This window comes from Protopterus annectens, chromosome 3.part0 (genome assembly GCF_019279795.1).
Source record: "Protopterus annectens isolate FY-2018-M chromosome 3.part0, PAN1.0, whole genome shotgun sequence".
Taxonomy (NCBI): domain Eukaryota; kingdom Metazoa; phylum Chordata; order Ceratodontiformes; family Protopteridae; genus Protopterus; species Protopterus annectens.
Window position 1 is genome coordinate 888,495,770 of NC_056731.1, and position 27,414 is coordinate 888,523,183.

General features: G+C 39.2%; 1 protein-coding gene across 1 annotated transcript in view; it reads right to left on the reverse strand.

Annotated features, from left to right (window-relative positions):
• MARCHF11 (membrane associated ring-CH-type finger 11) overlaps positions 1 to 27,414 on the reverse strand; it is a 301,478-nt gene that overhangs the window by 113,536 nt on the left and 160,528 nt on the right. Inside the window, exon 2 of the mRNA XM_044065719.1 lies at positions 1,550 to 1,705. Within this exon, the coding sequence (XP_043921654.1) occupies positions 1,550 to 1,705 (156 nt within the window). The remainder of the gene's footprint in view (positions 1 to 1,549; positions 1,706 to 27,414) is intronic.

Consider the following 27,414-nt stretch of genomic DNA (forward strand, 5'->3'; position numbering starts at 1 on the left):
TTCTGCAGCACCGACATCTTTTTCAGCAATGTCGTCGGTAGGGCCTGAACTAAATGGCTGCATCGGCCTGGTACATTCCGCCAAAAGTTCCGAAGCGGTCTCGGGTTCCAGATCTGCGGTAGTCAGGGGCTGCATCGCAGCCTCACTGAGGACCGGAGAACCGGAGATGGGACCAGCCGAGGCCTCGGAATCTGGCTTAGGCCTGGGCTGTCTGTCCTTATCCTTGCGTTTTTTGTGCACGCCGGTAGTCGGTTGCTCCGACGCCATGGTGTAGTTAAATTTTCTACTGAAGTAGTGTCGTGCAAAATCAAAGCGTCTTTTAATAGTACGCTTATTAAACCTAGCACAAAAACGACAACTAGTGACGTCGTGGTCTGGGCCTAGGCAAGGTATGCAATAAGAATGAAAATCCTTATGAGGTATTTGCTTCACACAAGAAATACAATTGTTAACTTTTTCTGACATCGGTCTGAGGCAAGAAAAGTTTCCCCAACAGGGTACTTAGCTCGGTCTGAAATTCGAATTCGAAAATCTCAGGAGTCGGACGACCGGCACTTGCGAACTGCTTCTGCTTCGGGCACCGCGCAGCAAGAAAGACTGAAGAAAATGGCATCGGTCGCATTATATATACCCCTGGCGCACTGACGTCAGGGAAGAAGCGACAGCAACCGACGCCGGACCAAGACTTTGGAATTCCGGCCGACTGCGGGACCGCCTAAGGAACAGGATAACCCAAGTGTGATGACTGCAGCAGGGTAACATGATGAACATCTTGTAACACAGCCCTGGATTCAGCAATAACCTGAAAACTGGACTATACTAGTTCAGAAAGGTGTGAAAAAGTATATATATATATATATATATATATATATATATATATATATATATATATATATTTTTTGGGTTTTTTTTTCAGAAACTAGAGCAGATACAATCACAGTTAGCCCGAAATGGCCAATAAACTACTAAAGTCTGGGCTGAAACCACTCCTCCAGGGACAGATAGGCTGCTCAAAGCTCCTCTCTCTCACAGGTGAACAGAGAAACTTCCTTCTATCCAAGTAAAGTATGGGCAACACAGAAACTTGTAACTCAGCCCTGGATTCAGCAATAACCTGAAAAATGGACTATACTAGTTCAGAAAGGCGGGTAACTAGTATATATATATTTTTTTTTCCAGAAAATAGAGTAGATACAATCAAAACAAACACTTTAAATGCACAGAAAAGGCTATCATAATTTAGTGTGTAGCCTACAACAGTTAAACAGATTATTTAAACACAAAAATGATTTAATTCAAGTGCAGGCAGCAAATAAGTACAATATGTAGCAATAACAAACTTTTTAAATCACAGATTTGCTAAAAAAACTGGCATTTTAGGCGGAATTAGTTAAGACAGAATTCAAAGAAGTTGAAATTTTAAGCAATTCTCTTTTCAGTGACAAAAGAGATATGAATGATATATGGCAAAATACAATAATGCATACGCAAAATATTTGCTTTTTGTTACAATTCACAATCTGAAACATTTATGGCTTATCTAAGTTACCTGGTCTGGTTGTTTCATTTTAATTGCTGTCACTTGATATCTGTAACAACAAAGTTCACAGTTCCATGAACCTCTTTCACTTATCCACTTTAGAAGGCACGGCTGATGAGTATACCGTACAGATCCATCACAGCGGCATGGATTTAACATGTTACCCTACAAAAACAGAAAAACATAATTTTTCAAAATTTTCTATATTTGTTCATTTAAGTAAGTTACGTACTCCACAAATGGGTGAATTTAGTGAATTTGCCATTTACTTTAATTTTAAAGTATGGATTTATCTTTATAGTATAAGGAAGAACATTACCAAATATGTGTCTCTTTACCACTTACAGTTCTACAATACCTACATTATGCAGGTTTTTAACATATTTTTTCCTAATACAGTACAGTAGATTAACAATGTTGCCAGTACTGCTCAGGCATGAAGGTCATACAGGACGGATTTTACAGCAGCAGGAAAGAGCATGCTCCATGATAAGAGTTCTCAGAATTAAACTGTAAAATCTTCAGTCACCATTCAGCCTCAGCTGCGTCTTATATATGGGGGTGATGTGTCCACCTCCATGTGTATAGATCAAGTCCCTACTAGAATTAAATACAATGGAAAATTTCAATACAAACCACCTTGGTGATCCACCAGCATAAACAAACTTTATGAACAAAAAGTCCTGAAGTACTTCAACAAAATAATTTTTCCTACATTGAAAACATTACCAAAAGAAACAGCAAAGAAATAAAGTGAATAATAGAAAGACCAAAGCAAAACATCAACTGAAACTAGAATCAGAAGCTAAGGATATGACAACTGTTTAAGTAAACTTAGCATAACAGTAGATGTTCAGATGACCACTGCTGCAGGAGCCGTAGCTGTATGGGTCATATCCCACTAAGAACATCACAACTGGCCAGCTATCAAAGCTTCAAGGGCACCTTTCACAAACCCAAATTGTTAGCTGTATCTAAGCTGAAGAAAAAGTAGTTTAGGCCCCAAGCCCTTCACAGCTATCATGCCAACTGAATGAGGGAACATAGAGCCCAGAAAAGGTCAATGACAGAATCTTAAAAAAAAAAAAAAATATATATATATATATATATATATATATATATATATATATATATATATATATCTACACACACACACACACACACACACATATATATATATATATATATATATACACACACATATATATATATATATATATATATATATATATATATATATATGTATATATATATAAAATTAGACACACACATCTATATGTAGACACACACACACATATATATACATATATATATATACATATATATATATATATATACACATATATATATATCCATGCATATATATATATATATATATACATACATATATATATATATATATATATACACACACACATATATATATATCTCCACGTATATATACATACATATATATATATATATATATATATACATACATATATATATATATATATATATATATATACACACACACACACACACACACACACACACACACACACTTACAAATACAACTATTTTCACCCTTGCAACAAAAACATACAAAAATACAGGGTACAGAAGGTGGCAGCGGCTACTGCAGCAATGATCATTCAAACATTTAGTGTTATGGTAAGTTTACTTACACAACTGCATTATGTTCATCATTACAATCATTAATAAAGAAACAGCCTTAGCTATATGGGAGGATTACCATAGCTTAAACTTACTGGTAGGAGGAAGTATGGTTGTCCAGTAACTCCTGGAAAATGCTCCTAGCAAAGCTGTCCTAGACCCAGAGAAGAGATCTAGTTTGTAGTATTTGCAAAGGTATGCACAGAGGACTATGTACCTGCTTCTGGAATACTACTAGAATCCATCTCTTTCTAAGACGCAACAGATGAGGCCAAGGCCCTGGCAGAATGAGATGTGACCCTGTCTGGAACTGCCTTGCTGTTGTGGGCTTAAAAAAGGTAATAAATAGCATGAGACAACCATTTGGAAACAGTCTGCTTTGACACAGTCTATCCATTTTTCTTACCTTCTCAACAAATGAGCAACTGATCAGACTTCATAAAAGATTTTGTTCTGTCAAGATAATACCCGAGTTGTCTATGGACAACTAAAGTTTGAAGTATCCTTTCACCCTGATTTTGTCTTCTGGAAAGAAGCCAGGGAGATGTACAGCTTAGCTCAAGGTAAACTCAGATACAACTTTAGGCATAAATGATTAGTTCTCAATGAAAGCCTATCTTTGTTGTGAAAAATGAGAAGTTTGACCCATCATAAGACCCTGCAACTCAGACACTCTTCTTGTACAGGTCAGAAAGTACAGTTGTGTAAGCAAACTTACCATAACAATAGATGTTTGAATGATCACTGCTGCAGTAGCCTTAGCGATATGGATTATATCCTGCAATAATATAACAGATGGCCAACTTGCAAAGCTTCCAGACACCTTCCAAGTGCCCAAATCATTAGCTTGAGCTGAGCTGACTAAAAAGACAATTTTGAACACCAAACCATTCAGATCTTTCATGCCAACAGAGAAAGGGAGTCTGAGCCCTGAAAGGATAATGCTGCCATACCCTAGCATAAACACAGCAAAAAACAAGGGGTGTGGGGTGTGGAGGGACAGAACAGCTAATGCAGCAGTGATCATCTGAACATCTACTGTTATGGCAGCTTTACTTACACAACTGTATTATGTTCATCATATTGATCACTGCTGCAGTAGCTTTAGTTATATGGGTAGATTACCCTAGCTTATTAAATTTGGGGGTGGGGGAGGGAAAGGGGTAGGGAACAGGATCCCTTGGAGAATTGTCCTAGTAGAGCCTGCTTTAGACCTACAGAAGGAATCTGGGTTAATGCTTTGCAAATATATATATATATACTGGACCAAGCTGCTGCTTCTGGAATACTTGTGAAATCTAACCCTTACCAAAAAGCCATAGATGAAGCCAAGGCGCTTGCAGAATGGACCTTGACCCTGCCTGAAATAGTTTTGTTATGGTGAGTATAACAAAATGTAACAGCCTTAGACAACCATTTTGAAATTATCTATTTTGACAGATTTCCCTTCTTCTTTAGTTCACAAGAAATGAACAACTGATCCAAAGATCTAAAACATTTAGTTCCTTCAAGATATAAAGAGTTGTCTGTGGACACTGAAGGTATGGCATCCTTTCTTATTTTTAGGTTCAGGAAAGAAAACTGACGATGGATAGTTTGGCTTAAAGTAAACTCAGATACCACTTCAGGCATAAAAGAAGGATTAGTTCTCAAAGAAACTCTGTCTCTTTGGAAAATGAGGTAAGGTTGATTCATCATAAGAGCTTGCAACTCAGATACTCAAACTGTAGTGGTCAGAGCAATCAGTAGACAGTTTTTCATATTAAGAACTTCAAGTCAGTAACATTAGCTAGTTCAAGTGGAGCAAGTGGTAGCTTCTCTAACACAAAATTAAGATCACAAGGAGGGGCAAATGTTTTTCTTGGAGGCCTCTTATGCAAAACCCATTTCAAAAATATTTTGACATGAGACTGCATTAAAGAGGAGGACCCATGGTCAGATATGCTGAAATGGCATAGAAATGAACCTTGATGGAGGAATACGATAGGCCAGAGGGTAGTATCTCACACAAATAATGTAGAAAGTACAGATGTGTAAGTTGCCCATACCCATACCAGTAGATGTTCAAATTGTCTTGCCCAAAACACAATCAGACAGCTTCCAAAAGCTCTGGCTCCCTCCCAAACTTTCACGGTGATTGCTGACCAGTCAGCCCTAAGGAGGGAAAATCCATAAAGTGGGAAAATCTATAAGACTTTCTTGCCCAAAAGTTAAGAAGTAGTGTAATCATACTGAACTATAAAAACAAGAAACCTCCACCAAATCTATTTCCCAGCAATAACATTATACAATAATATCAGGATGCAGTGTGAGTGTGGTTACAGTGAGGCACTCAAGGATCTATTGTTATGAATAAGTTTAACTTACACAGTTTTACTATGTTCATCATTCACACTGCAGCAGTAGATTTAGACTGTATGGGTTGATTATCAAAGCCATGGCAACAACACAAATACTCCTCCTCCAATAATTTCAAAAATAACAAAATAAAGAGCCAACGACAGAAAATTGCTGTATATTAATTTTTACTAGTACTTCTGGTACCTCAGCCAGACAGCCTTCAAGGAATAACTTCCACACCAACATACAGCCTTTATAAATACAAACAATTTGCACCTTGTGATTGAATAATTAAAACCAATACAACAATTACAATAATTACACCATTCTCATACAACAAAGTGAAAACACCCACACACCTACACAACTAGCCCCATCCCAATTACAATAGTATACCATTTTCAAACATCATCTAAACTTTAAAATGTACACATTAAGATTTAAATCTAAATTCATACCATTGGGTTGTAAAGTTCTTTAATTAATAATAAACCTGGTTTCCATTTGTAATAAAGTATGTGCAAAATCACTTCCCCTACTATCATGGGGTTTGGCTAAAACACTATAGAAAAACGTACTTGTCAGATCCCACATGTGCTGAATGGAACTGTTGAGCAACAGGACTATCTAAATTTCAGTTTCTAATATCACCCAAATGCTCCAAAATTATCATTTTGACCATTCTCTTGGTTTGCCCCACATACCACTTAGTAGCCATACATCTACATCTTATAACGTATATAACGCCACAAGATCAGCAATCAAACCATTACAAGGCTGTATACCCTCTTCCATTAATTTTGTTGCCAGTTAAATTTTTAATTATTCCACAAACTTTACACCTACCACAGGGAAAAGAGCCCAAGTGGGTCCCCCCCCCCCCACTTGTGGCTTTCTTGAATTCAACATTTTTTAATTTCAAAAACCTCCCGTATGAGAAAGTTATTTTTCTGGGAAAGATCTCTCCTATCATTTCATCCTGACAAACAATGGGCCATAGATTGTTAATTAGCTTTGTCAATAATTCAGAAAAATGGTAACAAAATACATTTTCCTCTCATAGATTAGGTTCATAGATTAGAACTAGGCTAAGTGCCCTTGTGAGCCATTTTAAGCCTAGCCAATTATCCCTTGTGAGACTCAAACCCTGCACCTTGTGTTTATAAGGCAAAAACCTTAACCATTAGGCCACCCTCCCAATTCATCCCTCAGACTATACTCTTGTTCCTTGCTTACTCAAACCTTATGTCTGCACTCTATATTGCCACCCACCCCCAATAACTTAACCACAGCCCTATTTGTAACATTCATAGAATATCCCCTACTCAACAACTTATTCTTTACTTTACCAATCTCCCTTTCTAACTATGATTTCTCTGACGTATTATTCAAACTTCGTTTTAATTCTCCATAAAGGTAATGAACTCAGTAAATGTGGGAGATGCATACTATCTGCACTTAAAATTGTTCACAGCCGTACTTTTCATATAAGGTCTAAATTGTACCCAACAATCACTACCCACATAAAGCTCAATGTCAAGAAACTGCACAACTTGCTTATGCAGCCTATATGTAAAAGATACACCAAAATAATCCTTACTCAACTCTTCCATAAATCTCTCAAACTCACTCATATCCCCCTTACAAACAAAAATCAAATCTATATATTGCTTATAAATGACCACCCTTTGCAAAAAAAAAACTTCTAAAGTCTAAACAAATTTTCAAAATAAGCCATAAAAATGATGGCATATGGGGGAGCATAAGATACTCCCATCGCTGTGCCTTCCTTTTGCAAAAATACCCCATTTTCAAAAAGAAAATAATTATGTGTGAGAGAAAACTCCAATAACTGAATTAATTACACCATTTGGGGGCCCTCACCCCAACATTTTCTCAACTGCTTCCAAACCCCATCTCTTCTTAATGCTAGTATAAAGGGCTTTTACATCCACACACGTCCAATAAAAATCTTCATACCATTCCAAACCCACCACCTTTCTAGAAAACTCGCTTGTATACTTAATATGAAAAGGAACCTTCACCAAATGCATCTTGCATATGTTTATCTAAAAAAATGCCTACATTTTGCAAATAAGCATTGATACCAGACACAACTGGTCTTCCTGGAGGATCTACCATATCCTAATGGAATTTAGGAATGGCAACATATCTAGCATCTCTGGAGTATTTGATATGCAGTTTCCTGACATCTGAAGCTGAAAAAAATCCTAACCGTTCCCCCCCTCTCCAACAATTCTAATAAAGCAGTGTTGAACTCTGATGAGGGATTAACAGGCAGCTTTTGATGGTTATCTTTATCAGATAACAAATTTCTTACCATTTTGTTATAATCAGCCCTGGTTATAATCACCCAATTATCCCCTTTATCTGCTTGGGTGAATATGTAATCCCTATTAAGTTCCCATAATTCTTTTAAAGCTAACCATTCTCTCTTACTCAAATTATATTGCTTGTTTCCCTTAACGAACTTCCCATATTCAGATTCAACCAGCTTGCACAATACTTTTTCAAAACTGTTAACTGTCACAGAAGTTTTAGGGGGCACAAAAGTACTAACATTAGGAACAATGGGTACACTTAACCTCCCATAACCAGTAACAAAATGTTCTTGTGAAACACTGAAACATTCCTCATCCTCTCTAACAAAATCATGTGCATAAATGTCATACAAATCATTTTTGTGCAAGGTCAAATTCAAAAGTGAATCATTCATTTCCAAAACGTCACAAAACATTTGCCTTTTTCTTATTATTAAAATATACTTTTAAATGTGACTTTCTACAAAAACTGTTTAACCACCAAAATAAGGTCTGCCAATCTGATGGATTTTGTGTGGGGGCAAACTTCATCCCCTTTAAGAACAAACTTCTGATATCCTCACTAATAATTAAATCAGATATGTTTACAATTTTCAAATTGTTTTCAAAATTGTCCCTACCAGTCCGTGACACATACTTACAAATAGAATGTCAAAAAAGTGTCCATGCTCCATGTATCGAAGCTTAATTCTGTTTCTGCCCAGGCTCTTTCAACCACATCCCTTGCCATACTGGGGGCTCGAACGCTGCTCTGCTGCCACATACCCACTTGCTGAATGTCTCCTATATTCAGATTCTCAAATGAAACACTCTTCTTGCTACTAGAAACAGTGTCTCACAATACCCGTGATTTACCTTCGGCTGCTCTCATGTTTGTTCTTCCCTTCCTCGGCTTCCACTGCCAGGAAAAAAAATAAGGTAATTCTTATAATCATTAATATCCCATTCGAATTTCTTTCCCTTTCTTTGCAGAATTTCTACTTCCGCTTTACTCACGCTAACTTTAATGTCCTTCACTTTGTTGAAAAATACAGATTATGAAGTCTCCTTAATGAGACTCTTGTAATTGTATGATATTATTCTGAACTTTATTTTGCAACCTTAAATTCCTTTTAATAAGCATGTTGAGCCATCCTAATGTGCACTGCAGGGAAATCACTTTCCAATCATTGAAAAGGTCTGATTCCTAATCCAAAAACTCAAATGCAGGTAGACGATCAATTCTCAAGCCTCTGGGAGTGATATTCTGACTTACATACTTCTCGAGCAATTTAATATCATAAAAACGGGTAACTTCTTTCACCAACAAATGTTCCAACTGCTCATACTTCACTGAATACCCGTTTTTATCACCCAGAGACCACGGATCGTGTAATGCAAGCTTTTCATCCCTCTCCTTCCACAAGTCAGCAAATGAAAATGTGTCCTGTTGAGAATGTGTACGAAACACATCAGGAACTGCCAAGGCTCCCTCCGAAGACATGGCAACAACACAAATACTCCTCCAATAATTACAAAAATAAAATAAAGAGCCACCGACAGAAAACTGCTGAATATTAACTTTTACTGGTGCTTCTGGTACCTCGGCCAGACAGCTTTCAAAGAATAACTTCCACACCAACATACAGCCTTTATAAATACAAACAATTTGTACCTTGTGATTGAATAATTAAAACCAATACAACAATTACAATAATTACACCATTCTCATACAACAAAGTGAAAACACCCACACACCTACACAACTAGCCCCATCCCAATTACAATAGTATACCATTTTCAAATATCATCTAAACTTTAAAATGTACACATTAAGATTTAAATCTAAATTCATACCATTGTCACTGTCATTGGCTCTTTATTTTGTTGATTACCAAAGCCAATTCAACCTGGGAGGAAGACTGATATGGATACAGGACCCCCTGCAGGATGGTACTAGAAGGTCAGTCTTGAATCTAGAAAAGTAATTCAGTTTGTAATGACTTGTAACGGTATGTACAGAGGATCATGGAGCTGCCTCTAGAGTCTTGACTAAGATAAGAAAATCATCTTTTCTTATAGGCACCATGTCTTCTGTTGAACAATGTTAAACCATTTGTTTTTTTTCTTTACAGGGACCCTGATGACAGTGTACGGAGAAGGAATGCCTACCCAATCATGAGGTCTCTTCCCCTGGCCACATCCAGCACCAACTCCCTTTATGCCCTGTAGCCCAGTAAAGATGGTTTTCCCATGTATGGTTTGGACACTGGAGCAGCCAAAAAGGATGTGGCTGACCCACAGTTCATGGTGGAAGACAGGACTACACCAGAGGAAACCAGAGAGGTAACAGTGGTCTCAGGAAGAACTGCTGGCCAGTACAGGGTCAATCATCATCAGAGGAATCAAAGATTCAGGCTGCAGAGATGGCAGGGGCTCTTTAGTAACATTTTTTTCTTTCAGGAATTACAGAAGTTGCACCAGCCAAAGCAGGATAGATACCAAACTATGCAGTCAAAATAGCATGAGCCAGCTCAGAAAGTAAACAAGCAGCTAGTGGAATACGGGCTCAGTGCGGGCACCTCTCCTTTTTACAATATATTTCTCAGATTCCCATACCTCAAAGTAAATCTATTGCTAACTTTAAATGACTGAAAGCTGGATGTCAAACCAAAGAGCACTAAAAAGGGGCTGAAAATTAAATGCAAAAAGTACAGTGCTGTTGCTTCTGTTATCAACAACTTACAGTATAGCACAGGTATGACTGTCAGGGATCTCGGCACAATGGTAGACAACTCCCTCTCATTTGACCACTACATGGCCATAATAGTCAGCAAATCCTTCTGTCTGATTTCCATAGCCATCTCATCTAGGTTAAAAGAAGTGGTTTCCCACTATACTCACCACTGATCAGGTCAATTATTGAATACAATATTTGGTATGTACCTAGCCAGACACATCATTCAGTTAGAAGGACCTCAGAGGTTCCTAAACAAAGATTAATGGCCAAAATTCCCTTTAAAAAGATAGACTTGAGGTCCTATTCCTAAATTCAGTTTCTTATAGACTCCTATGTGGCGATCTATCCATCACATGAAGGACCCCACCCTCCTAGATCTCTTGCTTATATGTAAAATAGCTCCACAAATACTACAATTAAGGAATTAAGATTGACACCACCATACAAATGAAACACAATGGAGAGATAGGGATATTACACAGCACATGTAACAAATGTTTCTTGCATGTTAAATAGAACAACACCCTCACATCCATCAAGACAAACCTCGATGACTGGCTTGGCATCTGTAAAATTCATCCCTGTTCTGATCTGCTTTGCCCTTCTAGAAGAAAACTTATAATTTCTAAGACCTTATGAGCCTATAAAGGAATACAAGCTTAAAGATTAACCAAGCATGCTGTTCTAACATATGAAACAACACACTATCTGCCAGTTTCCTCATACACTAAAAATAAAATATAAACTGCTTGTGCTGGCAATGGTCACTAAACAGCCTATCTCAATTTTCTAGCTACTTTAAGTCATATTTCATTCTTTATCAGAACAATAACACTAGTCACAGAATCACTCATCCTTAAGGGTCTGTGTTAACTAAGCTGGGAAGTGGGCTGAAATTCAGAGGAAAGTTATTATTCCACTGTAGCCAGTGAAACCTGAATGACCATGGAAAGTTGTGAAGTTCTGTCTCAACGCTCATACACAAGCAGCACAGAAGCATTCACTTTAATCATAAAAATGACCATCTGACTCACCCTACTTACATATTTACTTACCTTCTGGATAAAGTTCAGATTCTACTAGCACAGGCCAATAACTAGGTCAGCTAATGCTGAATCAGTCATCTCTGACAACAATTAAAAGAATCACAGATTACTAACAGTTATTTTTAAAGATTCACATTTTACAGATTTCAGGTAATGCAAGGGATAAATTAAGCTGTAGTCTGTGAAATAATAAATGAAAATTATATTACTATAAAAATATGGAATTAGACATTGTATAGCAACATACTTAGGGTAACTGAGGGAGCTAAAAAGTACACAGGTGTGGTAGCACAGAATTTGTTTAATGTTAGAAGTAAAGCATTTGTGTACATCATCTCTTCTCAATAACAGACTGCTCAGTTCTCAAATGGCCACCTACAATTGTACAAAACTTGAAGCTCGAGTACAAAAAGCATCTGACGCATAATCAAAGTTCTAAAGTTTATATGCAACTTCACCCAATACCGAAACAGCATTTTATTTTGCAGAGGGGAAAAGCCCTCAACCCCTTTTAAGAGTTTTGTCCCACACCTTAGTTTTACTGTGAAGTCGCTGTATTTCAGGGGAAGAATAATCAGAAAAATGTGTAAAAATCTATCTTGCCCTTTTTTCAATGAGATTGTGATCTCACAGTGCATATCTATCACTATACCTACAGCAGAAACATATTGCTTCTATATAGAGTGAGCATATAAGCATAATTAGCCATTCTCTTCCACAATAAAGCTCTAGAAAATGGGAGAAAGCCTTCCACTATGAAAGACTGGAAAGCAATTGTTTGCAAACTGATCACAACAGGATGAAATACATTAAAATCACAATATATTTGGATGAAGGCTGGAAAAACCCAAAGAAACAAAATATCAGTAGAAAGTATATACAGCTAGATACAGCAAAATGCTGTCACAGTAAAGTACTTACGAACTTTGTTGTTTTAATAAACATATATACTTTCTACCGATATAGGCTGAAATACATATGTGCCACTCATTGCAAAGAAACAGATCAAAAGCAACTTTTTTGTTCAGGGGACCCATATGGAGGGAAAGTCATCCATATCCCCCAAAAGTTCCACAGTCACACATTTACAACAGCAGAAATGCCCCAAAACAGCACATGAAGGCCTTGAAAAATCACCATTTTCCATTCAGCAATACCAAGCAAGTTATTTCCAAGCAAATATGAGTTAAAGAAATGCTGGACAAATGAGAAACAAACAATGCCCTATCAAGCAAAACCGAGCTCCTCAAAGAATTTTACTGTCTTGGGTGATGGCCTGTGACGTGATCAATGAAACCAGTACTAGACTGATGCTAGTAAAGAAGTAAAGCTGAGGAAGGGTACTTGGGCAGCTTGACTGTTTCTCTTGGTGTGCGATATACCAATCTTGGTGTTAATATTTAAGCTGCACATGGGGGGAGAATTGGGACGGGGGCATCTCACAATAACATTTTATGGATTGTTGATGATGGTTTAATATTTGAAAGGACTTTAGACTAGATGTCAGTGTTTATCTACATTTTATTTTTAAGTATGTTTAAACTCAGCCACTGGGGATGTACAAGCCAGTGCATTTCTTTGTGCCAGTCCCAAGCCCAGATAAATGGGGAGGGTTGCGTCAGGAAGGGCATCTGGTGTAAAACCTCTGCCAAATTACTTATGCGGAGAACATTTCATATTTCCGTACCGGATTGGTCGAGGCCCAGGTTAACAATGACCGCCAGCAGTACTGTTAGCCAACAGGGTGCTGGAGGAAACTGGGCTACTGTTGGCCGAAGGAGAAGAGGAGGGGGAAGGCATGCCTAAAGGCAGGAAGAGATGAGGAAGGTTAGGAGTGTAGTAGTGAGGGTAGGAACTTTGAATGTTGGCAGTATGACTGGAATAAGCAGAGAGCTAGCTGATATGATGGAGAGAAGGAAGGTTGATATATTGTGCGTGCAAGAGACCAGATGGAAGGGAAGTAAGGCCAGGTGTATAGGAGACGGGTTCAAATTGTTCTATCATGGTGTGGATGGCAGGAGAAATGGAGTAGGGGTTATCCTAAAGGAACAGTATGCCAAGAGTGTTTTGGAGGTGAAGAGAGTGTCTAACAGAGTGATGTTTATGAAGCTTGAAACTGATGGTGTAATGATGAATGTTGTTAGTGCATATGCTCCACAAGTTGGGTGTGTGATGGATGAGAAAGAAAGATTTTGGAGTGAGTTGGATGAAGTGGTGGTGAGTGTATCCAAGGTTGGGAGACTAGTGATTGGGACAGACTTCAATGGGCATGTTGGTGAAGTGAACAGAGGGGATGAAGAAGTGATGGGTAGGTATGATGTTAAGGAGAGAAATGCAGGTCAGATGATTGTGGATTTTGCGAAAAGGATGGACATGGCTGTGGTGAATATGTATTTTAAGAAGAGGAAGGAGCATAGGGTGACGTACAAGAGTTGAGGAAGATGCACACAGGTGGATTATATCCTATGTAGGAGGGCCAGTCTGAAGGAAATTGGAAACTGTAAAGTGGTGACAGGGGAAAGTGCAGTTAAGCAGCATAGAATGGTGGTCTGTAGGATGACGTTGGTGATCAAGAAGAGGAGGAGGAGTGTGAAAGCAGTGCCAAGGATTAAATGGAGGAAATTCAAGGGTGATTGTGAGGTGGAGTTCAGGGAAGAGTTAAGACAGGCTCTGGGAGGCAGTGAAGAGTTACCGAATAGCTGGGTAACTACAGCAGAGCTAGTAAGGGAGACTGCTACAAAGGTGCTTGGTGTGACATCTGGACAGAGGAAGGAGGACAAGGAGACCTGCTGGTGGAATGAGGAAGTACAGGAGAGTATACAGCGGAAGAGGCTGGTGAAAAAGAAGTGGGATTGTCAAAGGGATGAAGAAAGTAGACATGAGTACAAGGAGATGAGGCGCATGGCAAAGAGAGAGATGGTGAAGGCTAAGGATAAGGCAAATGGAGAGTTGTATGAGAGATTGGACACTAAAGAGGGAGAAAAGGACCTGTACCGATTGGCTAGACAGAGGGACAGAGCTGGGAAAGATGTGCAGCAGGTAAGGGTGATAAAGGATAGTGAGGGAAACGTATTCACAAGTGAGGAGAGTATGTTGAGTAGATGGAAAGAGTACTTTGAAGGGCTGATGAATGAAGAGAATGAGAGAGAGAAGGTTGGATGATGTGGGGATAGTGAATCAGGAAGTGAAACAGATTAGCAAGGAGGAAGTAAGGACAGCTATGAAGAGGATGAAGAATTGAAGGCTGTTGGCCCAGATGGCATACCAGTGGAAGCATGGAGGTGCTTAGGAGAAATGGCAGTGGAATTTTTAACCGGATTGTTTAATGAAATTTTGGAAAGTCAGAGGATGCCTGAGGAGTGGGGAAAAAGTGTTTTGGTACCTATCTTTAAGAATAAGGGTGATGTGCAGAGCTGCAGTGACTACAGAGGGATAAAACTGATCAGTCACAGCTTGAAGTTATGGGAAAGAGTAGTGGAAGCTAGGTTAACAAGGGAGGTGATGATTAGTGATCAGCAGTATGGTTTCATGCCAGGAAAGAGCACTACAGATGCAATATTTGCTCTGAGAGTGTTGTTGGAGAAATACAGAGAAGGTCAGAAGGAGTTGCATTATGTCTTTGTGGACTTAGAGAAAGCATATGACAGGGTGCCTAGAGAGGAGTTGTGGTATTGTATGAGGAAGTCGGGAGTGGCAGAGAAGTATGTAAGAGTGGTACAGGATATGTACGAGGGTAGTGTAACATTGGTGAGGACTGCAGTGGGAGTGACAGATACGTTTAAGGTGGAGGTGGGATTACATCAAGGATCAACTCTGTGCCCTTTCTTATTTGCAGTGGTGATGTACAGGTTGACAGATGACATCAGACAGGAGGCCCCGTGAACTATGATGTTTGCAGATGACATTGTGATATGTAGTGAGAGTAGGGACCAGGTTGAGGAGACCCTGGAGAGATGGAGATATGCTTTAGAGAGGAGAGGAATGAAGGTCAGCAGGGCTAAAACAGAATATATGTGTGTAAATGAGAGGGAGGGTAGAGGAATGGTGAGGATGCAGGGAGTAGAGCTGGTAAAGGTGGATGAGTTTAAGTACTTGGGATCAACAGTTCAGAGTAATGGTGAGTGTGGAAGAGAGGTGAAGAAGAGAGTACAGGCAGGGTGGAATGGGTGGAGGAGAGTGTCAGGAATGATTTGTGACAGACGGGTACCAGTAAGAGTGAAAGGGAAGGTCTACAAGAGGGTAGTGAGAACAGCTATGTTATATGAGTTGGAGACGGTGGCATTGACAAAAAGGCAGGAGTCAGAGCTGGATGTGGCAGAGTTAAAGATGTTAAGATTTGCACCGGGTGTGACTAGGATGGACAGGATTAGGAATCAGTATATTAGAGGGTCAGCTCAGGTTAGACAGTTTGGAGACGAAGCAAGAGAGGCGAGATTGCATTGGTTTAGACATGTGCTGAGGAGGGATGCTGGGTATATTGGGAAAATTATGCTAAGGATGGAGCTGTCAGGTAAGAGGAAAAGAGGAAGGCCTAAGATAAGGTTTATGGATGTGGTGAGGGAGGACATGCAGGCAGTTGGCGTGAAAGAGCATGATGCAGAGAACAGGAAGAAATGAAAACAGATGATCCGCTGTGGCAACCCCTAACGGGAACAGCCGAAAGAAGATGATGATGATGATGATGATGATGATGATGATGATGAATGAAGGTTTTTTTGTGAATGTTTAAAGTGTGCCTTGATGTGGCATATTTGGTTCCACTGCAATTCAACAAGGATCTATGCCCCCAAAGCATCATTTAGATGAAAAATACCATTCAAAGTTTCACTTCAGAACAAAGTGCATTCATTTTAGCCCCAACACTCCCTTTTTGTAAGTAATAATTTTGTGGTTGCATAACCACAAAGAAAAAGCTCACACAAACTTGATCACTGCCAGGATGCAAATACAGACTACACATGTAGTGATGTCATATTCGGAAGAGTAATCAGAGAGTTCAACATTGGGGAGCAGAACTCAAATAAGTAAAAACTTTATCCACTGTAAACGGTCTTAGGATTCATAGGGGGTTTCAGGTCTATTTTGATGAATATGTATGTCTTGCCAATACCCACTCTCAGGTTTTACCACTTTTCTCAAGGAGAGAGGCCAATTAGTCTTGTGGTAAATTTAAAAACACTCATCCAGCCATCCAAGTTTAGTTTAAAGGAAGATATCTAATTACATTGCTTAACCTGCACAGGAAGCTTATTCCAGAAAAGAGGGAAGTGCTGGCCATACCTCTCAACCGTACCGAATTCCTCGGTAAATACGGGTTTTGAGGGCAAAATATTGGGGTGCCACAAATTCCTGAGTGGTCGCTTTAATTTCCAAATCTCCCGGGGGGTTGAATTTTTTTTTTTTTGACTGTTCTTGACATCATCACGTGTAGGCCATGCGTGAGGCAGACAGCTGCGTGCTGAGCCATTACTACTTAATTTAAATTTAGGACAGGGTTTTATTCAAGCAGTGCACACAGCACTTCTTTCTTCCCCCAGCTCCAGGTAAGGCAAAAAAAAAAAAAGACTGTTACTGTTTACTTGATTCTTTGGACTGGTATTTTTCTCAGTGCATTGAGTTTACTTGGTGTTTTATTTATGTATGCGCTGCATTCATTTGCTGCTGCTATTGCATTTCTTGCTTAAGGGCTTAAGTGCTAGTTTGGATTTTGCAAGACATGACTGGCTCTGCAATGAATGTTTAGGGCTCTGTTGGACCAGTATTTTTACACTGAGTTTACTTAATGCATTTCTCGTGATTGGCAATGCAATGAATGTTTAGGGCTCGAGTGCTAGTTAGGAACGGTCTTTTATTTATGTACGTTGGACCGGTATTTTTGCATTGAGTTTACTTAATTGCATTTCTCGTGATTGGCTCTGCAATGAATGTTTAGTTCTGTGTGTGTGTGGGGGGGGGGTCTGCAATGAATGTTTAGCTCTGTATGTGTGTGGACTCTGCAAGGGATGTTTAGCTCTGTTTTGTGTGTGGGCTCTGCAATGAATGTTTAGGTGTGTGTGTGTGTGTGTGTGTGTGTGTGTGTGTGTGTGTGTGTGTGTGTGTGTGTGTGTGTACTCTGCAATGAATGTTTAGCTGTGTGTGTGTGTGTGTGTGTGTGGGGGGGGTCTGCAATGAATGTTTAGGGGGCTGTGCATGTGGGCTCTGCAATGAATGTTGGGGGTGTGGGCTCTGCAATGAATGTTGAGGGGTGTGGACTCTGCAATGAATGTTGAGGGGTGTGGACTCTGCAATGAATGTTGAGGGGTGTGGCCTCTGCAATGAATGCTGAGGGTGTGTGTGTGTGTGTGTGTGTGTGTGTGTGTGTGTGTGTGTGTGTGTGTGTGTGTGTAAAATACCCCATTTAGGTATAACTGGTAGTTAGGGTTACTCAAACTCAAACCCTGTACCTTAGGTACAAAGAGCAAGAGCCTAAATTCTCTACCCATACCACCACTCATGATTCAAGGAGTTTCTCAACTGTCCAAACTTTCACATAATGTTTGGCTCATACTTTGGTCTGTTCCTCTTCAAATTTGTGGTTTTCTGGCAAATCAGTTTGAAATAAATTCACTACATAAGGATAACCATTTAAGTTTCAGTCTTCCTCTCTTTCTGGAAACACATGGCAACACAAAACATTTTATTTTAGCAACTTTCTAAGATGATACAAGCAATATTTAAAATGTGCCCCTGGTTTTGGGCCTTTGTCACACCAATACATTTTGGCTTTTTCCAAATTTCTTGTGCTGCATGGTACTTCAGGGGAAGAAAAGTTTAGTGCTGCTTATAACAAGTCTGTTTATGTTGTTAGTAGTACAACAGGTAGTATACTTGCTTTGGATGCAAAAGGGTGTGGGTTCTACTCCCACAGAATGTAGATGGATTGCTAATACTGTACTGTGTTGTACTTTTAAAGGAGGTAGATGCTGCAGTCCTCAGAATGTCCTTTTTGGTGGAGAAACCTAGTAACTATGAACTTGTTATCAGATTGCCATCCATTCCCTATTGCAATATTACTAACTTATCAGGTTTTTAATGTAACATAAGCAATTTATTATTCAAGGGCAATAGGCACTTTATTTGTAGATGAAACAATGAAATATAAAGTTATTTGCTAGCAGCAACCTCTTCATTAGTTACAGATCTCTGTAATATGGAACTATTTAGATGACTTTTGCATTTTCTTTGAATATGAGTTTCAGTGCTGTTTCAATGAACGTGAGTTTCAAGGGCAGAGACATTTTAATGGTAAGTCTAGTTTCACTGAGAGACTGTATTGCTTTGTTTAGTAGATGTCTGTTAGTGTTTGTGCTATAAAATGTAAAATAAAACTTTTAAATGAAACCTAAATAATCATTGTAGAAATAAAGTAGTATGCATATTACAGTGTTTATGGTAAATGAGGCGAAATAGCCAAGTAATAGGACATTGGAATGGCTGCAGGGGGCAGGGCTGTGTATGGGGGGCCCCATTCAACCATGATTTTGTGAGGGGAGTAGGCCATGGAGAATGACTTTTGAAGATCCTAGCAAACTATAATATTCTTCTGCTAAGATTAGAATATTGCCTACCATTAAATGCCCTAGTTTTACTAAACAAACCCACATTCTGCAAGTTACCAAAAAAAAAATCCTAAGGTTCATCATCTTCCCTTCCCAGTGAACATCACTGATATTCATTTAAAAAAATGGTTACCATTTACTACAGGGTCTGGGGTCATATGTCTGTTCTTCAGTTTGCGTTTCAAAGTTGGTATCCCACAATTCCATTGGAGTGGGTGGGGTTACATAATTATGTATGCAAATATTATGCTAGTCAGCATACCGATTTGTACCTATTTTTCATGGGCCTTTGTCCAGATTTTTGATGTTTCCAGGCTGAGAGGTATGGTGCTGGCTGATGACACACCCTCTCTTGATCATGTTCTGTTAATTTGCTGATGAAGGTACAGATCTCTGGTTCTAGTGCTACCTGAGCTAAGGATTCATTCAGTTTCTCCTGACAGGCAAGGTTCTTAACACCAGTGATTTTTTTTTTTGGTAGGAACCTCTGGGGCTGGTCTGTTGAGATGTTGCATGAGATACATGCCAAATGGGCCAATGCACTCTATAATGCATCTGAGTGCCGCTGAATATAGGGAAAACAGTTGTGTAAATAAACAACAAAACAGCTGATGTTCAAATGATTACTGCTGGAGTAACCTTAGCTTTATGGTTTATATCCTATCTAGGATACAACAGCAAGCCAGCTTTCAAAACTTAAGGGTACCTTCCACATATCCAGATTGTTGTGAACTCAAGCAGAACTTGAAAAAATCAAAAGTCTGGGTGCCAAGCACTTCACAGCTTTCATGCCAACTGAAAGAGGGAGGTCAGACCCCAGTATAAAATGATACATGCCCTCACCTGGCAAACAAAAAGCAAAGAAAAATAAGGGAGGATTGAGGAAGGGGGCTATTTCTGCAACACTGATCATTCAAACATCTATTGTTATATTACGTTTACTTACACAACTGTACTGTGTTCATCATCTGATCATGTCTGCAGCTACCTTAGCTATAGGGGAATAATACCATAACTTGTAAGGCTGAGGAAAAGACAGGATGAGGATCCACGTGTCCTTGGATAATGGTCCTAGAACAGCCTCCTCTTCACCAGGAAAAGAAGTCTAGCATATGCTTTACTACTTTAGACCTGGAAAAATAGTCTAGTGTGCAGTGATTTATAAAATTATGAATAGAGGACCAAGTTGCTGCCTCTAGAATACTTTTGGACTCCATCACTTTCCAAAAAGCTACTGCTGAAGCTCAGGCCCTGGTAGAACGTGCCTTGATCCTTCCTCAAATTGACTAGTAATGGTTTTAATAAAAAGAAAAAAGAGAAATAGTATGGCACAGCTATTAGAAGACAGTCTTCTCTGACAAAGGTTGGCCATATTTCTTATCTTCATAAGAAATGAATAACTGATTAGAATTTGTGAAGGTTTTAGTTCTGCTAAGATAGTATCCAAGTTTGTCTGTGAACATCCACAGTATGAAGAATCCTTTCTAACTCATTTATAGATTCTGCAAAGAAGACATGGAGATGGCTAACTTGGTTCAAAGTAAACTCAGATACTACTTTAAGCAAAAATGAAGGATTAGTTCTCAAAGAAGCCATACCTTTGTGAAAAATTAGATGAGTTTGACAGATCACAATAGCTTGCAACTCAGAGACTCTTCTTCCAGAAGTCAGAGGAATCAGCAAATCTGTTTTTCATGATAAGAACCTCAAATCAGTCTGAGGACTAGTGATGTTTACAGAACCAGAGAGAACAATCTCTGCACTCTACGACCTTAGTATCTCATTACAGCATGACTCAAAGTGCCTAAAACAGATAAAGAGGGCTTCCATAACGCACTTTGTTCATTCTTGTTTACAGAAAAGTGGTTGTATAGTAATATCAATGACAGTGCAGTGAAACTAGAAGGGATCACATTGTTTTGAGCAGACAGAGATTATGCACTCAGTGGGACATCTAGAGGAGGAGGAGTTTGCATATATGTGAACAACAGTTGGCGCAGTAACTGTGAGATTTCCCTCAGCCACTGCTCTGAAAATAGAGTTCTTGGCAATAACATACAGACCTTTTTATCCTCCCAGAGAATTCAATGTTATCAGCAACATAGTAGCACACACCCCACCAAGTGCAAAAACTAAAGAAGCACTATATACAATGCTTAACTCAATATGTGATCTGCAGAATAAAACCCCAGATTTTGCACACATTATTGCAGGAGATTTCAACCAGTCAGATTTGAATTTAGTCCTACCACACTACTATCAATATGTGGGTTTTGCAAAAAGGGCTAATAACACCTTGGATGAAGTCCACACCAACATAAAGATGGCATATAAAGCTGTTCAACATCTGCACTTCGGCAACTCTGACCAAATTACCATTATGCTAGTACCAGCATACAAACCTGTACTAGTCAGAGAAAAACCCACTGTGAAGCAAGCAAAGGTGTGGCCAAATGGAGCAATCCAAGAATGTTTTGATAACGCTAACTGGAGCACATTCAAGTAGGCTACAATAACTGATCAACAAGTTAACGTGGACGAATATGCAGAAACAGTGATGGCATATTTTTTGAAATGTGTAGATGTGACGACTAACAAAAATATCATAATAAGAGTCAATCAGAGTCAATCAGAAACCTTGGCTCACAAGCAAAGTATATCAGCTTCTGAGAAAACAAATGAGGCACTTAAAACGAATGACAAGGAAGCTCTCGGGGTGGCTAGGGCAAATCTGAACAGAGGGATAAAGGAAGCAAAGACAGCCTATGGAAGAAAGGTCCAGAGCCAGTTCACTGATACAAGGGACTCCAGTAGCATGTGGTAGGACATAAAAGCCATTACAGAACACAAACGACTAGCAGCTAAATGTGGGGACAGCATAGAATTCCTGGATAGGATAAACATCTTCTACAGCAGATTCAAGGAGATTCACAGGAAGTGAAACTTCCAACAATTCCAGAGGATGAAGTTCTCAGTCTAACCACAGGTGAGGTGAGGAAAACCCAGCAACAAGTGAACCCCAGGAAGGCTGGTGGACCGGACAACATCCTGTGAAGGGTGTTACAGGACTATGCTGAACAACTAAGCACTGTTCTCGTGGGCATTTTTAACATCTCCTTTGTCAAGCAAAAGTACCCAAATGCTTCAAAAACCCAAACATAATACCACTGCTGAAGAAAGCAACTCCCTTAAGCCTGAATGATTACAGACCAGTAGCCCTCACATCCACTGTCATGGAAAGTTTTGAAAGACAGGTCAAAAAAAATCTGCCAGCAAAATTACAACCCACTACAGTTTGCATATCATGCCAATTGCTCCACGACGGATGCCATCTCAGCTGCACTACCTCTCGCAATGGCACACCTGGAGAATAAGGACAGTTATGTTAGGATACTGTTTATTGACTTTAGTTCAGGATTCAACACAATTATCCCACAACAGCTAATCGAGAAACTTGTCCATCTAGGCATCAGTAACCACATGTGCGACTGGATACTGGACTTTTTGATCAAAAGACCACAAAAAGTATGTCTGGGCAAGAATTCCTCAAGAAAAATTACAATTAACACAGGAGTACACCAAGGATATATGTTGAGTCCATTATTATTTACCATACTAACTCACGACTGTACAGCCAGATTTAATACCAATCACATCATCAAATTTGCAGATGACACCACAGTCGTGGGCCTCATCAGTAATGAAGATGAAGGAGCATACAGGGAAGAAGTGACTCTACTGATTGACTGGTGTGCTAGGTACAACCCTGATCTCAATGTCACCAAAACCAAGGAGATCATAACAGACTTCAGGAGAATCCATCCAACTCACTCTCCACTCATGATTAATGGAGAGAGGGTGAAAATGTTAAGTAGCAAAAAATTCCTGGGAGTCCACATTGCAGAGGACTTATCCTGGTCACTAACCACCAGTCACTTAGACAAGAAAGCCTACTGACGCCTGCATTTTCTGCAGAGGTTAAGGAAAGCTAATCTACCACCCTCCATCCTTATCACTTTCTACAGGGATGCCATAGAAAGCATCCTAATGAGTGACTTCACTGTGTGGTATGGGACTGTTCAGTTGCAGATCAAAAAGCCCTACAGAGGGTGGTGAAGGTCGCTGAGAGAATAACAGGCTCCAACTTCCCAGTAATACATGGTCTATATATGACACATTGCTACAATAGGGCCACAAAAATAGCCAGTGATCCTATACAGCCTGCCTATGGTCTGTTTACAAGCTTGTCATCTGGCAGACGATACCACAGCATGTGCTGTAAAAATACCAGGTTCAGGAACAGCTTCTTCCCACACAAGCGATTAGGTTCTTGAACTCTGGAAGCAATCTCAGGAATGTTAGTCATTGACAAGGTCTTGTGTCGGTCAAACTATTATGGCTCAACAGAAATTATGAGATGCTCGCTCATAGTTATCTGTTTACAATGTCAATCAAGTGCAATATTTATCTGCCTGCTATTGTAACATATCAGAAAATAAGTGCGTTAAATAAATGTGCAATAATCACTCAGCTGCTAAAAACTGTAAACATAGTAATTTATAGTACTATGTAGTAAAATAACAGTCTAACTTAATGTTATGTATGTTGCATGTGCTGTATGTAATCTGTATGTCTGTAATTGTCATCTCAATATTGAGCCTGATGCATGCAATTTCATTTAGGTGATCCTTGTGGAGTCTAAATGACAATAAAGTTCACTTTGACTTTGACTTTGAGCTGGTTCAAATGGAGAACAAGTTAAGTTTTCCAAAAAAAATTAAGATCCCAAGAAGGAGCAACTTGTTTTCTAGATGGATGATGTAGAACTCCCTTCATAAACATCTTGACAATGGAATGCACTGGAAAGAGAAGAATCCATAGGTAGATACTGATATGACCAACAAAAGAACCTTGGCTGAAAGGCCAGAGAGTAATAACTATTACAAATATTGCAGAACCAGAGAAACAATAGCCTTAAAAGGGTCTTTTATTCGAGACTCACAGGTGTGGAAAGCCCCGAACTGTGAGAAACAAGTTTTTCATCAAAAAGGGATGAAAATAGCTTTTATTTAAATTCTGCTTAAATAATTTAAGTTGCACTTACAGTGACCTGTGTGGGGGTATTTTTTGTACTTTTATGCTTTTCTCCATGTTTTAGCCAAAAAAGTTATTTGTTTGCATTTTAGTCTTGTAGCTTTGTAGTGGGTCCTTATTCTTGTAGGTTCATTTGCTGTTGTGGGAAGATTGTGAATTACTGCAAAATGTTAGCATTGTTTATACATTATAATGTACTTCTATCTCTATAAGTAGAATTACTTGTAAAAGCTATCTGTATGCATTTTAAACACCTTTATTGAATTATCACTTGTGACATAGGCACATTTACATTTATACTAAAAGCAATCAAACTGAATTAACAGGTTCACGTTTATAAACATTATATTTCACATATATTGCTATATATTATACAATCTAAGCAATATTACATAATTTATTCAATTCCTGCCCTTTTTTTAAAGTATTTTGAACCCTGTCTGGGGCCTTAGCCTTATAGTTTCATTCAGAGGTGTGGCAGAACTATGTACTACTGACAGATTTGAGCTTCATTTAGTCATCTATTACTGCATTTGTTTCACAAACAGTGTTACTGGTAAATGTCTGCACAGTTTAATACCTTATACTGTCGTAGAATTGCATCTAATTGATCAAAGGGGATGGTAAAAGCATCCAGTTGAGGACCAGCTTAGCCCATCGTTCAGCAAGGGTTCTGGCCACAAACGCAGCACAAACCTGGCACTCAATATCTAGGTGGGACATACCCAGACAATAAACACACTTATGTGAGTCTTGGGGGGAGAAACTTGTGTCCAAACCCCACACACTTTTTTGAAACCAAAAGCCAACTTCTCTATGGTATATGATACAGACTATGCCAAGAATCACAGAAGCACAATCCCAACTCACAGCAGCAAAAAAATTCAAACAGCAAAAAGGAGCAACAGTTAAACACTAAGCCTGCAAAATTACAGACCAACCATAAGGATTACAAACAGAAAAGAAAATAAATATTCTTTTCTAATCTTGCAATAGTCTCAGAGAAAGAGAACCCCTCCACAGAAATTGAGCTCTCCTCTGAGTCAGAAATCTGAGGTGAAAAAATGTATCCATCCCTGCATCTTCCTGTTCAGAATCAGAGTCTTGAATCTCTTCATGAAAAACTACTTTACAAGAAGGATTGGTACTTTTCCGTTAACGGGGCAACACTTCTAATGACTGCTTTCCGTTATTGGGCCAACATCGGAAAAAGTACCTTCTTTTCTAAAAGGCATTTAGTACATACTGAAATCGCTGCTTATATGCTTGCTGTAATGAAATATATTCCATCACAGCAGCAAAATAGCGGCCTAAAGCAAACCAGTCAGTGTCCCTGTGAGGAGCCTTTGTGTATGTCACTTTGGAAGACATACAATTACACCACTGAAGTGGGTTGGCGGTTAAGAAAGAAAAGTGGAGTGCATTTCAGACACTGTTTTGGAGCTGCAAACAGTAGCTTGAAAAGCCTCCATATTCAGATTGGTGCTGGTAAATGCTGGCAAAGTAAGGTAGCCTTGCTAACAAAGTTTTGACAGTACATTTTTCAACTTTGAGGTGAACTAATGGCAATGACTGAAAGGCTGCACCTCATGATAACGGCTGTGTGAGATGAAGCCAAGATGTCTTGGGTACTTGCTCTGCATGTAGTGGACAAACTACTATTCAGGTTTTGAAAAAAAAATGGGCTGTTCCAAAAGGAAGTGTTTCAGCTGTAACAGACGAACGACAGAAATACAAGATTGAAAGAAAGATGATACTTATTATGGATTAGTGAAGTCTGTAAAGGTTTTACTCCGGGAAACAGCGTCACCAGCATATAACTGAAATACATTCACTCTATATAGTCAGCAGTCCAAGAGCCGATGTCGTGTCTTTTGCACAGTTTTCTGTTATGGATAAAATGTAATAATTATCTGTGACAGGAAAGTAAGTGTGTATGTGTGTGTGTGGCCCACTTCAGCAGCAGCAAGCATGAGATCAGTGCGAGTACCTGCTATGATTGCAAGCGCTCATTTTGAAGTGCTGCCCCAATAACAGAAAAGTAATGAAGGATCAACAGCCTGAATTAAACCCTGAGCCAGACCCAGTAAATGACTCCTGTCGAAAGAAATTTGAGAAGGTGTAAATACATGCTTGGTTTTTCTGTTTCTTTTTACAGGAAAAATGTGGCCAACTGTGTTACTAATGGCAGCTGCTTCCCCAGGAATGGGCACAGCATTTTGACACAACAGGGAACCCTTTCCTGTTCCCTCTCCCAGGATTGACAAGAATGGCTCTCCTTTGCCACTGAGGGAACCCCAACAGCCGCATAGGACATGGCTAACCCCCAGTCCATAGCAGCTGTATGTTCTACACCACAGGATCTGGGGTAAGGATGAGTGGTCTGAGGTACAAGAAATGACCACAGCAGAGTCACGCACCTGTGGCAAATTGCTAACATGCTATGGTGGTAAAGGTTGTTTCCATACCTTTATTTAGGGGCTAGATGTAGAACTGACCATGGGATTGGAAGTCTGTCCCATTTTCAAGCTGAAAATGGTGCCTTTTTCCCAGGGAAGACAAGCAGCAATTGCCACTAAACACTAGTCCACAAAAGTTACTTCGACAAAAAAAACACAGTAAAAAGCATTTTAAAACACTATGCCAGCCCCACAAAAGAAGAATTAACACAATTTCTCCACAGAAAAAAAATATTTTCAGTTAGTTTACGCTACTTTTAAACTGACAGATAAAACGAGTGCTCTATTTAAACATATGTTACAGTTTCAAGACAGTGCATTCAAGCACAACTCTCCTAACTTTAAAATAACTTTCCTGAGGAGGAAAGTAATAAAACATCAACAAAAATTATGAAAATTTAATTTTTTTCCGCAAAGGGAACGTATCTATCCAGCAAAGGAAAGCCTAAGCTGAGCGTTGATTCACAAAAGCCACAATGTATATCCAAGTTCTCACTGTTTTGTTGGGAATATAAGAATGTCTATTTAGTTAAGTAATACATGCACCTCCATCTATATAGTGCCTGTCCAGCAAGGGTAGCATCAAGTCTCCCTTATTCTGAATGCTGTATTTTATCCAA